Source organism: Myotis nattereri (assembly GCF_964212035.1).
Source record: "Myotis nattereri genome assembly, chromosome: 13".
NCBI classification, from domain to species: domain Eukaryota; kingdom Metazoa; phylum Chordata; class Mammalia; order Chiroptera; family Vespertilionidae; genus Myotis; species Myotis nattereri.
This window is the reverse complement of record NC_138088.1, coordinates 40793121-40810468: the sequence shown is the minus strand read 5'-3', so window position 1 is coordinate 40810468 and position 17348 is coordinate 40793121. Positions and strand designations below refer to the sequence as shown.

The 17348-nt window shown below is 42.1% G+C and overlaps 1 protein-coding gene across 1 annotated transcript in view; it reads right to left on the bottom strand.

Moving 5' to 3' along the window:
* Nucleotides 1–17348, bottom strand: part of PI4K2A (phosphatidylinositol 4-kinase type 2 alpha) — a 36699-nt gene that overhangs the window by 13391 nt on the left and 5960 nt on the right. The window contains exons 2-4 of the mRNA XM_081104704.1: nucleotides 12816–13016; nucleotides 6401–6532; nucleotides 2166–2319 (exon numbers count right to left, since the gene is read on the bottom strand). Of these exons, the coding sequence (XP_080960830.1) occupies nucleotides 2166–2319; nucleotides 6401–6532; nucleotides 12816–13016 (487 nt within the window). The remainder of the gene's footprint in view (nucleotides 1–2165; nucleotides 2320–6400; nucleotides 6533–12815; nucleotides 13017–17348) is intronic.

Sequence of the window (17348 nt, the reverse complement as noted above, 5' to 3'; positions counted from 1 at the left end):
CCTAAAATTCATATAGAATATCCAGAGACCATGAATAGCCAAAACAATCTAGAAAAAGAATAAAGTTCCTGACTTCAAAACTTGCTACAAAAGTACAGTACTGAACACAGTGTAAAGACAAACATATAGCCGAGACCGGTTTGGCTCAGTGGATAGAGCGTCGGCCAGCGGACTGAAGGGTCCCAGGTTCGATTCCGGTCAAGGGCATGTACCTGGGTTGCGGGCACATCCCCAGTGGGGGATGTGCAGGAGGCGGCTGATCGATGTTTCTCTCTCATCGATGTTTCTGACTCTCTATCTCTCTCCCTTCCTCCCTGTAAAAAAATCAATAAAATCTATTAAAAAAAAAAAAAAAAAAAAAAGACAAACATATAAAGCAATGGAATAGAGTCCAGAATTAAACCTTTGCATATATAAGATCAAATGACTTTTGACAAAGATGACAAGACCATTCAGTGGAGGAAAGACATTCATTTCAACAAATGAGATTGGACCCTCCCTAACACCATATACAAAAATTAACTCAAAATGGATCCATGACATAAATTTAAGATCTAAAACTATAAAATTCTTAAAAGAAAGTAAAGGGCAAAATGTTTCAAGATATTGAATTTGGCAATTATTTCTTAGATATAATACCAAAGACACAGACAACAACAACAAAAAATAAACAAGTTGGACTTCATGAAAATTTAAAAATTGCATCAAAAGACACTATCAACACAGTAAAAAAGCAACCCACAGAATAGAAAAAAAGTATTTGCAAATTATGTATATGATAAGGAATGAATATCCAGAATTTCTACAACTCAACAACAATAAAACAAACAACTTGACCGGAAGATGGGCAAAGAACTTGAATACAAATTTCTCCAAAGAAGGTATACAAATGGCCAACAATCACTTGAAAATATGTTCAACGTAACTAATCATTTGGGAAATGTAAATCAAAATTACAATGAGATACCACCTCACACTCATTAGGATGGCTACTATAAAAAACAAACAAGAACAGAACAGAACAAATGGACCAGGATGTGGAAAAATTGGAGCTCTTCTGTGGTGTTGATGGGAATGTAAAATGGTATAGCCACTGTGGAAAACAGTATAGTGATTTCTCGAAGATTAAAGACAGAATTACCATATGATCCAGCAATTCTACTTCTTGGTATATACTCCAAAGAATTGAAAGCAATATCTCAAAGAGATATGTGTACATCCATATTCACAGCAGCATTATTTATAACTAGAGGCCCAGTGCACAAAAAATTGTGCACTGGCGGGAGGGGGCGGGGTGTCCCTCAGCCTGACCTGTGCCCTCTCACAGTCTGGGACCCCTCAGGAGATAACCACCTGCTGGCTTAGGCCCGCTCCCCAGGTGGCAGATGGCAGGCCCGGATCCTGTGCTGGTTCGCGCTGCCCCGGGTTGCACACAGCAGGCCCGGATGGCAGCAGGCAGGTGGCAGATTGTGCTGTCCCACCCTGCCTGCTGTATGCAAATTTAACAGCCATCTTTGTTGGGTTAATTTGCATACTCTTCTGATTGGCTGATGGGCGTAACAAAGGTACGGTCAATTAGCATCTTTGTCTTTTATTAGTGTAGATAGCTAAAATATGGAAGCAACCTAAGTTGCTTCCATTAACAGAGAAGCAAAATGTGGTATATACACATACAATGGACTATTCAGCCACAACATGAATGAACCTTAAGGATATTATACTAAACTAGAGGTCCGGTGCACAAATTCATGCGTGGGTGGGGTCCCTGAGCCTGGCTGGTGATCGAGGCCTATTGCGGGGCCAGCTGGCTGGGGGGAGGGCCCGCGGGAGGTTGGCTGTGGGAGTGCACTGACCACCAGGGGGCAGCTCCTGCATTGAGCACCTGCCCCTGGTGGTCAGTGCACACCATAGCGACTGGCCAGCCAGTCATTCGGGTCGTTCGGTTGTAAAGTTCACTTGGGCTTTTATATATATAGATGAAATAAGCCAGTCACAAAATGACAAATACTGTAAGAATCCACTTATCTGAGGTACTTAATGACAAAACTGTCCTGTGATAGGTCTAGCTGCTATAAAAATTACTAGGGCTCTGGCCAGTGTGGCTCCAGGCCTCCTCCTATGCCTCATCAGTCTGGCACAGAGCAGAGGACCACTACACTGCTCACCAGTGTTGCGGATGATGTAATCCAGCACCACCAACCGTTCAAACTGCAGCAGTAGTTGCCGGTTAGTGTTCTCAGGGAGAGGTTCTGCTTCAAAACGCCGTAGCCAGTAGTCTGCATCTTTATAGCCTTCAACAAAGAGCTGGAATGAACCAACCTGCAACCAAGAAAGGGGAAGAAAGTTATTTCTCTAAAGTACAAACTCGAGAGAACTAAGATGGCGGCATAGGTTAACGCCGGAGTTTGCTGCTTTGAACAACTACTTCAAAAGTGAAACTAAAAGATGGAACGGACATCACCCAGAACCACTGGAACGCTGGCTGAGTGGAAGTCCTACAACTAGGAGGAAAGAGAAACGCATACGGACACTCAGAGGAGGCGCAGTGCTGAAGTCAAATTCTGAGGTGCGGAGTGCGCTGAGCGGGCTGGCGGCGGAGGGCGCGGTTGGCGTTTTCAATCGGGAGGGAGTCACAGACTCTGAGCTCCAGATACAGGCGAGTCTTTAGGGACCCTGACTCAAATGGGAGAAGCAGGACTGTCTGGCTTCGGTCAGAGCGAGTGCAGCTTTCTCTCCGAGCTTTGCAGCCATTGCTGGGACTCAGAGAGGCAGAGCCCCTGGGGACAGGACTGAGAGCCGCCATAACTGCTCTCTCTGGCCCACCCTGTTGATCCTGTGCGACCCGCCCCGCCCAAGCCCTGCACAGAGGCATTTGCCGGATAGCCTCAGGCAAATGCCAGATTAGCACCTCCCTAGAGGACAGAAGTTCTCTCACTGCTGACACAGCTGATTCTCATAGCCACTTGGCCTGGAGGTCAGACCCTCCCTGGTATTAGCTACAACAATCAAGGTTTAACTATAAGACTGTGCACAAAGACCACTAGGGGGTGCACCAAGAAAACATAACAAAATGCGGAGACAAAGAAACAGGACAAAATTGTCAATGGAAGATATAGAGTTCAGAACCACACTTTTAAGGTCTCTCAAGAACTGTTTAGAAGCCGCCGATAAACTTAATGAGATCTATAAGAAAACTAATGAGACCTCGATGTTATATTGGGGAACCAACTAGAAATTAAGCATACACGGACTGAAATAACGAATATTATACAGACTCCCGACAGCAGACCAGAGGAGCGCAAGAATCAAGTCAATGATTTGAAATGCGAGGAAGCAAAAAACACCCAACCAGAAAAGCAAAATGAAAAAAGAATCCAAAAATGCGAGGATAGTGTAAGGAGCCTCTGGGACAGCTCCAAGCGTACCAACATCAGAATTATAGGGGTGCAAGAAGATGAGAGAGAGCAAGATATTGAAAACCTATTTGAAGAAATAATGACAGAAAACTTCCCCCACCTGGTGAAAGAAATGGACTTACAGGTCCAAGAAGCACAGAGAACCCCAAACAAAAGGAATCCAAAGAGGACCACACCAAGACACATCATAATTAAAATGCCAAGAGCAAAAGATAAAGAGAGAATCTTAAAAACAGCAAGAGAAAGAAACTCAGTTACCTACAAGGGAATACCCATACGACTGTCAGCTGATTTCTCAACAGAAACTTTGCAGGCCAGAAGGGAGCGGCAAGAAATAATCAAAGTGATGAATACCAAGAACCTACAACCAAGATTACTTTATCCAGCAAAGCTATCATTCAGAATTGAAGGTCAGATAAAGAGCTTCACAGATAAGGAAAAGCTAAAGGAGTTCATCACCACCAAACCAGGATTATATGAAATGCTGAAAGGTATCCTTTAAGAAGAGGAAGAGGAAGAAAAAGGTAAAGATACAAATTATGAACAACAAATATGCATCTATCAACAAGTGAATCTAAGGAGAGAGAGAACCAAGATGGTGGCGTAGGTTAACGCCGGAGTTTGCTAGATGGAAAGGACATCACCCAGAACCACTGGAACGCTGGCTGAGTGGAAGTCCTACAACTAGGAGGAAAGAGAAACGCGTACGGACACGCAGAGGAGGCGCAGTGCTGAAGTCAAATTCTGAGGTGCGGAGTGCGCGGAGCGGGCTGGCGGCGGAGGGCGCGGTTGGCGTTTTCAATCGGGAGGGAGTCGCAGACTCTGAGCTCCAGATCCGGGCGAGTCTTTAGGGACCCAGACTCAAACAGGAGCAGCGGGACTGCCTGGCTTCGGTCAGAGCGAGTGCAGCTTTCTCTCCGAGCTTTGCAGCCATTGCTGGGACTCAGAGAGGCAGAGCCCCTGGGGACAGGACTGAGAGCCGCCATAACTGCTCTCTCTGGCCCACCCTGTTGATCCTGTGCGACCCGCCCCGCCCAAGCCCTGCACAGAGGCATTTGCCGGATAGCCTCAGGCAAATGCCAGATTAGCACCTCCCTAGAGGACAGAAGTTCTCTCACTGCTGACACAGCTGATTCTCATAGCCACTTGGCCTGGAGGTCAAACCCTCCCTGGAATTAGCTACAACAATCAAGATTTAACTATAAGACCACGAACAAAGACCACTAGGGGGTGCACCAAGGAAGCATAACAAAATGCGGAGACAAAGAAACAGGACAAAATTGTCAATGGAAGATCTAGAGTTCAGAACCACACTTTTAAGGTCTCTCAAGAACTGTTTAGAAGCCGCCGATAAACTTAATGAGATCTACAAGAAAACTAATGAGACCCTCGATGTTATATTGGGGAACCAACTAGAAATTAAGCATACACTGACTGAAATAAAGAATATTATACAGACTCCCGACAGCAGACCAGAGGAGCGCAAGAATCAAGTCAATGATTTGAAATGCGAGGAAGCAAAAAACACCCAACCAGAAAAGCAAAATGAAAAAAGAATCCAAAAATGCGAGGATAGTGTAAGGAGCCTCTGGGACAGCTTCAGGCGTACCAACATCAGAATTATAGGGGTGCAAGAAGATGAGAGAGAGCAAGATATTGAAAACCTATTTGAAGAAATAATGACAGAAAACTTCCCTCACCTGGTGAAAGAAATGGACTTACAGGTCCAAGAAGTGCGGAGAACCCCAAACAAAAGGAATCCAAAAAGGACCACACCAAGACACATCATAATTAAAATGCCAAGAGCAAAAGATAAAGAGAGAATCTTAAAAACAGCAAGAGAAAGAAACTCAGTTACCTACAAGGGAATACCCATACGACTGTCAGCTGATTTCTCAACAGAAACTTTGCAGGCCAGAAGGGAGTGGCAAGAAATAATCAAAGTGATGAATACCAAGAACCTACAACCAAGATTACTTTATCCAGCAAAGCTATCATTCAGAATTGAAGGTCAGATAAAGAGCTTCACAGATAAGGAAAAGCTAAAGGAGTTCATCACCACCAAACCAGGATTATATGAAATGCTGAAAGGTATCCTTTAAGAAGAGGAAGAGGAAGAAAAAGGTAAAGATACAAATTATGAACAACAAATATGCATCTATCAACAAGTGAATCTAAGAATCAAGTGAATAAATAATCCGATGAACAGAATGAACTGGTGGTTATAATAGAATCAGGGACATAGAAAGGGAATGGACTGACTATTCTTGGGGGGGAAAGGGGTGTGGGAGATGCGGGAAGAGACTGTACAAAAATCATGCACGTATGGATGAGGACAGTGGGTGGGGAGTGAGGGCGGACGGTGGGGCGGGAACTGGGAGGAGGGGAGTTATGGGGGGGAAAAAAGAGGAACAAATGTAATAATCTGAATAATAAAGATTTAATTAAAAAAAAAAAATAAAGTACAAACTCAAAGATCCCAAGAGTAAGCCAGGGACCCACTAAGGTCTTGTGAATTTTATATAAGAGGAGGAAAACATTTTCAAGATGTTTACTTCATCTCCTTGCAAGTACAGGAGAAAAGGGCGGTGATGGTGATTGCCTGTCCAAATTCAAGAAACCCATCCAAATGGTCAAAAGGAGTAAAGGGAGAAAGTTAGGATTTTAGGCCCTTGACAGAAATGAAGGACAGGAGCCTCAGGGCAGGCTATTCACATGTCCATATATGAGTCTATAGCAGGGGTGGGGAATCTTTTTCTGCCAAGGGCCATTTGGATATTTATAACATCATTCACTTAATATAATTCACTTAATATAAACTTATGTTGCTATGAAAAAAGCTCCTAGATTTATTGAATTTTGAGTCCCACCTGCAGGGCCGGACGTTCCCCATCCCTGGTCTATAGACAACTTGCTTCACCACTTGGATGACTATGGCACTATAAGTCATCACCTTTGATAAATCACATAAATGTAGTCTATACCTTTGGTGGTAGCCCGATGCGGTTAAACCGTTGCCCAACTTTTGGCACTTTCTCTAGCGCAAGCCGCTTGCCCCTGGACTTCACTCGGTCAATGGCACTATAGTTGAAGGTCTCACTGGCCATGTGTACTACCTATAGTTGAAAGAGAAGAGATACCTAGGTTAGAGGTAGAGTCAAGTTTAAAAAACTATCCCACTATGGCAGAGAATAGCTTGATGCTCACCAATACTGTTCCTCTTCTAGGGCACACGTAAAGAATACATCTCTTAGTGTTCCTAGCAGCTTAGATGGAGTATATGACCAGTTTGGGCCAATGAAATGTTGACAAACCATATCACAGAAGAACCCTAGACACCTTGTCACTACATGGAATGACATGGAACCTCAGAGAGCTGCCTAACTGGCAAGATTCTATGATGTGAGCTAGAAATAAACTCCTATTATATTAAACCACTATGATTCAGAGGCTGTTACAGCAGCTGACATGATTTATACTGACTACCTTCTGGATTAGGAGAAGATGGCCCAATGCCTGTTTCTCTCCAAATAAAAAAAAAATGCGCCCTAGCCAGTTTTGCTCAGTGTATAGAGCATCGGCCTTGAAGGGTTCCAGGTTCAATTCCAGTTAAGGGCACGTACCTTGGTTGCAGGCTCCTGGCCCTGGTCAGGGCATATGCGAGGCAACCAATCTATGTATCTCTCTCACATCGGTGTTTCTCTCTGTCTCTCCCTCTCCCTTCCATTCTCTCTAACAATCAATGGTAAAAATATCCTCGGGTGAGAATTAAAAAAACAACAACAAATTGCAATTTATGCTATACCCTTTTATTTCCTTTTGAATTTTATACGATGTGCAATTATTCACATTCAAAAAGTAAACATTAAAGTTAATTTTAATTTTTAGTGAATTGTTTTATTTTTTTAATTTAAAATTTTTATTTATTAAATGTAGTGGGGTAACATTGGTCAACATGAATATATATGTTTCAGGTGTGGGTTTCTATGTTATAAGATCTGTATATTGCACCATGTGCCCACCACCCAAAGTCAAAATATATTAGGACCCCCATTTCTCCCCCACCACAATTAATATTTATGTAGACTATATCTGGAATATTACACAAGAAACTAATAATAGCAGCTGTCTCTGAGAAATGCACCTGAGTGGCTGGAAGACAGGGCTGGGAGGAAAGCTGAATTACTCCTCTCCATTTACTCTCCTGTGCTTTCTGATTCTAGCACTAGATACATGCATTGCCTATTAAAAAAAAATTTAATGGGCCATCAATGTTATACCTAATTGTCACATTGTGATGACAATCAAGTGTAATGCATAATCCATATGTACACCTATTATCACACTTACCACATTGCCTTGTGATCATCCATATGTATAGCTAACATCTTTCTTAAGACTAATGAAATTAGGGGAGGAAGAGAACATTTTACTCACATTAGCATTCCCAAATAGTGTCTGGCACATGTTCAAAAATATTAAGTGCATGAATAAATGAGTTATAAGCTTTTTTCAGAGTCAGCAACAAGTGGATTTTCGCATATAAATATGCAAAATCAAATTTATAAGAAAATTATTTTCCTAAGCCTTGCAAAATTCATTGCAAATAAACTAATTATTTTGCCCATGAATGATATAGAAAGGGGCAAAATAATTCCCTCCTTCCCTTCTTTAACACATCCAACCAGTGTTAAAGGAGTACCTAAAATGTATGTTTAAGATATTGCAGAATGGCACTCATTGCCTTATAAATCGGAAAACTCAGGCCAGGAATAAAGAAAAAACAGGGCTTTCCTAAAACTATCCTATCTTACCAGTTTACATGGTGAAACCCTAGTTCTTTGGGCCATAAACCACCTTTTCCCACATCAGATTTACTTGCAATCACTCTTCATAACAGCCCTCTTTTCCCTATGACTAATGAAATTATCATAACCTGAAACTTTACTGGGACAGAGAACAGAGACAGCTACCAAATAAAAATTAGAGCCTTACTACTTGAGGCTCCACTGCAACGTGAGCCCCGTTTCCTTAGCAACAGATGCTCTGATCAACTGGCTAGAATCCTATCACAGGGTGGGGAGGCGCGGATAGGGTAGGGAGAGATGCTTCCTCTTACTATTCTCCAGCAACTTTTTGTTAAGTTTGCAAAGTACTGTGTCATATCAGTCTCATAGAAGACAAGTATTTTTGTTGCTGCTGACTTTTTATATATATATATATTTTATTGATTTTTTACAGAGAGGAAGGGAGAGGAATAGAGAGTTAGAAATATCAATGAGAGAGAAACATCGATCAGCTGCCTCCTGCACACCACCCCCTACCGGGGATGTGCCCACAACCAAGGTACATGTCCTTGACTGGAATCGAACCCGGGACCCTTTAGTCCGCAGGCCGATGCTCTAGCCACTGAGCCAAACCAGTTAGGACGCTGCTGACTTTTTAATGCAAAAGTTCCTCAGGCCTCATTAAGGTTCTCTAACAGAGAAAGAGGAAGATCAGAGATGGGGAAGAAAAGGGTTGTGTGTGGGTGGGGAGGGGGGGGTGACATTAATGATTAAAATAGTCATAAAAATACCACAGGCTGAGATTTATGGAGTGTTTACATTGTTCCAGGCTCTAGGCTATATGTTTTACTACTACATGGATGATATTGTGTAATCTTAATAGCCATGCTATAAAACAGAAACTATTTATATCCCTATTTTTATAGTAAGGAAACTGAGCGTGGGGGGAATTCTAATGACTTGCACAAGGGCAACACACTAAAAACCTGCAAAGCCAGAATTCGAACATAAGCCCTCTGATTCTTAGGCACGGCCCTCCAGAAGTACAGGCAGAGCAGTCAGGCATAGGCCAAGGGCACTGTGTTATTTACTTAGTGAAGAAAGGATATTTAAAGTGATGGGCAAAGAGTATTTAAAAGAGTTTCTAGAGTTTAGGAGGGGCCTAGTAGAAGGATTTCAGGTTAGGCAGGAGGTCATAGGAGCATCAATTATTATACAAGAAAGTTAGAGCGTGCTATTTAACTATATGCACACTGAAAGGATTGAAACATGAAGGGAAGGAATGAGCTGCACAAAGCCAGGCAGTGACTTAGATGTCAAATGAGAGCTACAAACCCAGAATTGTGATCAAACATTCTCTCCTTGACCTGAAGTTGGGGGATATCTGGTATTGTTTGTCTTTTTTAATGATTAAAAAAGAACATCACCAGAAGATATTTTTCCCATTGATTGCGAGAGAGAGTGTAAGGGAGGGAGGAGGGGGAGAAACATTGATGCAAGAGAGACACATCGATTGGTTGCCCCCTGCATGCTCCCCTACTGTGGCTGGGGAATTTGCAACTGAGGTAAGTGCCCTTGACTGGGAATTGAACCTGAGACCCTTCAGTCTGCAGGCAAATGCTTTAACCACCAAGCCAAACCGGCCAGGGCTGGTATTGTTTCTCATTGTTTGATATTCATTCACCAATTCAGGTGGTCCTTATGGAATGCTTACTGTAAGTATAGTACTTTGCGAGGTGCTGAGAATGGAAGAAGGATATTTCAAGAAATGGTCCCTGGGCTATCCCTTTCACTTTGGCATATCGTAAACTTTTTCAACGGACAGACAGACTAGGAAGAAAAGAGAGAGTTCAGGGGCTCCTTTGATCCCCATATTTACACAGATTCCACTGGGGTTCTAGGGGGAGTGCCAAATGAGTTTAAGGCTAGAAATTGATGCAAGAGAAACACAGGATTTGAGTCTGCCCTGTGCTGGTGGCCCACTGTAAACAAGAATGTGGTTGGCTTAATTACATTTAGCATAACTAGCAAAGGTTTGTTAACTATACTCAGGACGCAGTTAAAGGCATAGCCGAACAACTAAATGTCACCAGCAGGATGACCTGGAAGAACAGGTTGGCCTTGGATATGATTCTGGAAGAAAAAGGAGGAGTATGTGTAATGTTGGGGGCCAGTGCTGTACATTCATCCCTGACAACACAGCCAGACAGAACCATCACTAAGGCCCTACAGGGATTGGCAGCTTTAGCTAATGCGTTAGCTAGAATCCTGGAATTCAGGATCCTTTCTCTGATTCACTAGATCAATGGTTGGAAAGTGGAAGGGAATGATGGTATCCATATTCACCTCTTTGATTAGGAGTCTCAGTGATGGGATGTTGTATCATCCCATGTATGAGAGGAATTATCCAAAGGTTAATTGAAGGGGTCCTCAAACTATGGCCCGCGGGCCACATGTGAATACAAATATTGTATTTGTTCCCGTTTTGTTTTTTTACTTCAAAATAAGATATGTGCAGTGTGCATAGGAATTTGTTCATAGTTTTTTTTTTAAACTATAGTCCGGCCCTCCAACGTTCTGAGGGACAGTGAACTGGCCCCCTGTTTAAAAAGTTTGAGAACCCCTGGTTAATTGAAACCACATTGATCAAACAGCAAAATGGTCTCCTAGACACTGTAGAGCATGAAAGTCAATGAATGTCAGCTGAGTTTGAAGAGTTTAAATAAATAAAAGGGGGGAATTGTGAGAATAAACAAGTAATCTTTTCTATCAAAGAACAGTTTAGGCAGTCGCCATTTTGGCCCACATGACTTGCAGCTCCCCTGGGGGCCGCCATCTTGAAATGGCAAAGATCAACCCCTTCTTTAAATTAGCCAATCGTGGAAGACTGTGAACCTGAGCTCCAATCAAGAGTGAGGGACAGGTGACATGCGTCAGAATTAAAAAGCCGAGTGGACTGTGTGCTCAGAGCGCGTGAGCTCCCAGACCATGTGCATGCACACCTTCCTACAGGAGTAAAGATGTCTGCCTTGCAAAACAAACAAACAAACAAACAGTCCCTGACTTCTATACTTACAATTTAGTTGGCTTATTGTTTGGAGTTTGGTAGCAAAGAAGCAGACACAGTTAAATATCCACAACAGGAACATTTTCTTCTAAAATACTCTGGAAGCCCTGGCTGACGTGGCTCAGTTGGTTGGAGTGTTGTGCTGTGCACTGGAAGGTCGAAGTTCAAATCCTGGTCAGGGCACATACCTAAGTTGCAGATTCTATCCCCAGTTCGGGTGTGTAAAGGAGGCAACTGATTGCCCTAACCGGTTTGGCTCAGTGGATAGAGCGTCGGCCTGCAGGCTGAAGGGTCCCAGGTTCGATTCCGGTCAGGGGCATGTACCTGGGTTGCGGGCATATCCCCAGTAGGGGGTGTGCAGGAAGCAGCTGCTCGATGTTTCTAACTCTCTATCCCTCTCCCTTCCTCTCTGTAAAAAATCAATAAAATATATATATATATATATATATATATATATATATATAAAAGGAGGCAACTGATTGATGTATCTCTCTCAATTGAAATTACTTTCTCCTCCTCCCCTCTCTCCCTCCCTCCTTCTCTAAAATAAAATAAAATAAAATAAAATACCATGAAAAACAGAAAAACAGGTTTGAAGGGAAGCTCCTGTCTCCTGATCAGTCTCTTTGCCCACAGAGTCAGCTAACTAAACCTGTAAGAATACTTCAAGCAGGGGTTTTTAATCTAGAGGCATGGTTCCTATGGGGTCAATGGATGAATTTCAAATGGTTGAATGAATGAATTTCAAATGGATGAATCATCTACTGAAATTATATGCAAAACAATTGCAAATATGTGTACAGGGGTTCTTACCCTGGCCTCAATAAGTTTTCTGATATTATATGTAATTAATTCTGTATTTAAGCATTTTGGTGGAATTGAGGGGATATGATCCAGACCCTCATTAGAACCTCAACTGTCTATACCACATATAATGTGTGTGTAAATCCATTATAAGTGTGGATTTGCCTCCTGGGACACCAGTTTTGTTATGTTGAGATAAGTACCAGAATTCCATAATATAAAGATGAAGAAGTAGAATTCCATGTCAGTTCCCTGTAGTGGTCAGGCCAGATCTTTACTATAAACCTCAGCCCATTCTAGTCCTCCTTGCCAGACCTTACATAAGTGCTTAGCTGGTATCAGCTAGTCCATTCTAGACTGTATCTAAATTCTGGAATGACTTGGAAATCTAAGAAAGTGAGCCACAAAAGTAGCTAGGTTTCTAACCAGCTTAAGGTTATCTGGGATCCACAGATGCAGGGAGCCCATAAATGTGCATCACAGTGTCAGTAAACTTCCTGAAATTGTAGGCAAAATTTTATGTGTATCCTTCTCAGGACAACTTTCAGCAGATGATCAAATTATGAGTTTAAACCTAGCTCTCCATACACAAACCCCTTACAAAAGAGGCTGAGAACCCTAAACTCGGGGCATTAGCACGCTCACTGGACCTAATGATCTCACTAACTTAACATGTAGCAGGGCTTAGGCCCAGGAAAACTCTGTCAAGGCAGTAAGGCCCTCTGGAGACAGGTCACTGACCTTTGTACGGGGTACAATGTTGAGTTCCAGTTTTTGGTCCACCAGGCTGGCCCCGGCCTCTGAAAGATAGCCCTGGTTGAGGACAAGGCAATCACGGCCAAAGCAGCAGGGACAGCAGAGCTTCTGCAGCCACTTGGTCCACTTAGGATTAAGTTGCCCATAGGGCTCTTCATTCTTGGGTTTGAAAACAGCAATGATCTTCTACACAGACAAAAGAAAAAGAGGATGTTAAAGGCAAGTTGATTAAAGTAGCTCACAAACCAGGTCAGCAGGAAAATTAAATTAAATAAAATAAATAAATAATAAAATAAAATACCATGGGGGAAAAGAAAAACAGGTTTGAGGGGAAGCTCTTGTCTCCTGATCAGTCTCTTTGCCCACAGAGGCAGCTAATTAAACCTGTGAAGAACACTTCAAGTAGGAGTTTTTAATCTAGAAGCATGGTTCCAAGTCCCAGAAATGAGAGGGCCTGGGCAGACAGCCTCTACTTAGAGTTAGACACTGACTTCTCCCCAACTTATAAGGGAAAGACACCAGCTTATGTATGCAGCTAGGAGACCCACTGATACGAAGGACTGTAGCCAAAGAAGTTGCCAAGTCTGGTACATGTGGCACAACAGATTGTAACACCATCAAACCCCAATTTCCAAGGTACATACATATACACTATTGCTCTGCAGCAATTATGCAGAATCAAAAAATTATCAACTGAAAGGAAATTAGTAAAGTATTATGGAATGAGGTTAAGAAAATTTCTTCATTGATGGCTGATTTCCTCTATCAGCCTTACTATCTCACCCCCTGGATGTTAATGAAATCTTACAATAAAAAGTTTAGAAATGACAAAATAAGAAAGCAAGAGAAAAGAATAATCACAGCAGTAAAAAGAATATGGTTAGAATGGGGTTCTCTTAAGTCATCCTGATAGGCAAGAGACCAGGACAGGAGAGGTCACAAAAATTAAAAATCCATCTTCTCTAGACGACAGTAACTTAATCCTCAAAGGTCCTTGGAAATAGGGGATGCTGCTGCAACCTAGAAACTATGGCCCTCCCTCCTGAAGATTTCTTCCCCAGGTTAGCTCTCTGAGGTTGTTTTTCCTCTTTCTCAGTCCCTGTAGTCCCCCAAATCGGTCATTTCAAAGAAAGAGAAGTGAATATGCTATTCAAGAGATGCCACTTCTTATCATATGACTCGCCCTCTCCCCTCACCCCACAGCCAACTCAAGCTAGTCTGGGTCATAAGACATTTTCCTGTGGGTATCACTTCCTGAATGACAGGGCACATCAGAAAACATATACCCATCTGCCTACATTAACTAAGTACTCATATTAGGAATTGGCTAGGCACATGTCTCCAACAATATTTGGTCAATCACAAGGCCAGTTCCTTCAAGAGGCCTTGTGAGGATTTGAGAGGGCTAGAAAAATACAGAACTCTCTTCCTCCTTCAAAAAGAATCAATTTATTCTTAAAGATAAGTAAACTTACTTATCCACTGGAAAAAGTCAAATGTATATATTCGTATCATAAGTCAGAATTACATTCTTATTCAAAGTGGCTAGCAAGAAGCTGAAGTTAACAATCTTCCTCTCCATCTCTGCTCCCTGGAATCCTGGACTCTGAATCACACAGCTCACCACTCAGAGGAAGACAGATAAGTCCACTGTAACTCTCTGGAATCTGGGCAGTGAATCACAGGATAATGTGAGGCATGTCCCAGAACCCAACGGTCAGTTCAACTGAAGCACAAAGTGGAGTTTAGCAAGCTGGTCCCCAAAAGGGAGAACAAGATATTCCTACTACTAGCAAGGCTGAAAAATGCCAGGGCGGAGGCTTAACTACTTCCACTTAAAGAAGTAGAACTTGAAAGCCAAGAGTACAGCCAAGCATCATTTATAGACTAACCTTTCAAACCTGTTTCCTTCCTCCATAAGGAGAACCATAAAGCATTTCATCAACTCTAAAAGTATGTATGGTTAGCTCAGTACAGCATGGGGTTTATTAATTATTAATGTCTAGACTGGCAAATGAGGGAACAGTAGGGTGGGAAGGTGAAGGAACTAAAGGACTTTCAGACAGAAGGGGAGATAAGTGCCTTTGATGACTAAATATAAGGCTTAGTCCAATTCAATTCTGTTAACACTTGCTCAGTACCTAGTTTGTGTAAGCACTCTGCAGTTTTCCTAAATAGATACATAAAATCACCCTGGCCTAATTTCCAAAGCACCCTGGTCACTTCACATAATCAACTGTGTTACCGAATACTCAAGAATACTCTCTTTACTCATAGAAAACCACTCAAATTAGAAAGACACCCAGCAGTATTTAGTTGAGAAAGAAATTGACCACTTCCTAATTTTTCTCGCCGTCCTCTCCTGTAATATACTTTCAATTCCTTTATTACATTTAGGAGAAAGCTTCAGTTTGATACCAATGTTTTTTAAACACCTTTCCTTAACAGCCATTTACTAATCCCCTTTTAACCAAGGGGGTGAAGTGCAGGTAGCCTAAGTAGGAGCAATCCACGAAGGTGGGGATAAAAACAGATCTGCACAAGGAAGCAAGAGGCCACTAAGTGGCTGGTGTCAGGCCCCACAACCAATTACTGGAACCTGGAATCCAAAGGGTTTCCTGTATCTAACCACCAGCCACAAGGAAGAGGGTATTAGGTTATGCCAGTGGTTGGCAAACTGCAGCTCGGCAAACCGCGGCTCACGAGCCACACGCGGCTCTTTGGCCCCTTATGTGTGGCTCTTCCACAAAATACCGACTTCTGCGCGTGGGCCACGAAGTTTCAGTCGCACTGTATGTGCACGCCGCACATGGTATTTTGTGGAAGAGCCACGCTCATGGGGCCAAAGAGCCACATGTGGCTTGCGAGCCGCGGTTTGTTGACCACGGGGCTATGCTAAAGAGGCTTTTTCCTCCAGGGACCTAAAATCTAACAGTTCAAGTACATCTAATATTACACAGTGAAATATACAATAACAACTTTTTTTAAATACATTTTATTGATTTTTTACAGATAGGAAGGGAGAGGGATAGAGAGTTAGAAACATCGATGAGAGAGAAACATCGATCAGCTGCCTCCTGCACACCTCCTGCTGGGGATGTGCCCGCAACCAAGGTACATGCCCTTGACCGGAATCGAACCTGGGACCCTTCAGTCTGCAGGCTGACGCTCTATCCATTGAGCCAAATCGGTTAGGGCCACAGTAATAACTTTTAATAAGTTTTTTGTTTTTAACTTTGGTAAATATAAAGTGGACGGTTCTCAAACTTTTTAGTCTCAAGATCCCTTTAAACTCTTAAAACTTATTAAGGATCTCCAAAAGGTTTTGCTTATATGGGTAAAATCTGTATTTGCTATAGTAAAAATGAAAATGGAAATGTTAAAACTATTTATGAATTAATTTAATAATAAAAATAAACCCACTATATGTTAACATAAGTGACATGTTTCATAAAAAATATATTTTTAAAAACAATTTTTAGTGATAAGATTGGCATTGTTTTATTATTTTTATAGATCTCTCTAATGTTTGGCTTATAAAAGACAACTGGATTCTTACATCTTCCTTAATATTAAGTCTGCTTCAATATCATACATTCTGTAGCCTCTGGAATCTCCACTGTACACTTATAAGGAAATTAGAGTGGAAAAGGCAAAGTCTTAGAATTATTATAAAAATAATTTTGACCTGAGGACCCCAAAAGGGACTCCTAGAGGTCCTTGGCCACACTCTGAGAACTCCTGTATTCGATATTAGAAGTTGGAAGGAAACAGCACTCCCTGACGTAGCTATTTAGGTAGAGAAGTCTTATTTACATGTTAACTCTCACAAAAGAGAGGGGGGATTCCTCCAAATATGGGACTGAAAGAAGATGGGATCCAAATAGAATATAGTGAAGAGATTAGCCTATATTTCTTTTCCTAGCCACTGCCTTCAACTCCACCTGCCTCACCCATTAGAACTTGTGGCCTGGGACAGCTCCCTAAAACAGATGGTAGATACTTAAAATCTCGAGAACTACATTTATATATGATAATCAAAGTTGACTGCCTCTTAACATTTTAGAAAAAAAAAATGATTCTATTTGAGGTCTTTATTCTTTATTTGGCTATCAGTGTGGTTCTCAACAAAAGGTAAGGGCATCAGAATTTCTTTTTTATTATTACTTTTTTATTTTTTAAAAATGTTTTTATTGATTTCAGTGAGGAAGAGAGAGGGAGAAACATCAATGATGAGAGAGAATCATTGATTGGCTGCCTCCTGCACACCCCACATGGAATCCAGCCTGCAACGCAGGCATATGCCCTGACCGGGAATCGAACCTTGACTTTCTGGTTCATAGGTCCACGCTCAACCTCTGAGCCACACCGGTCAGGCTGAATTTCTTGAAGACATACACTCAATAATATTAACACACTTTTATATTTCAAAAATGGGAAAAAAAATACTGTGCTGGCCCTGGCAAGTGTTCTCAGAGGTTAGAGCATCAGCTGGAGCACCGAAGGGTCAAGGATCCA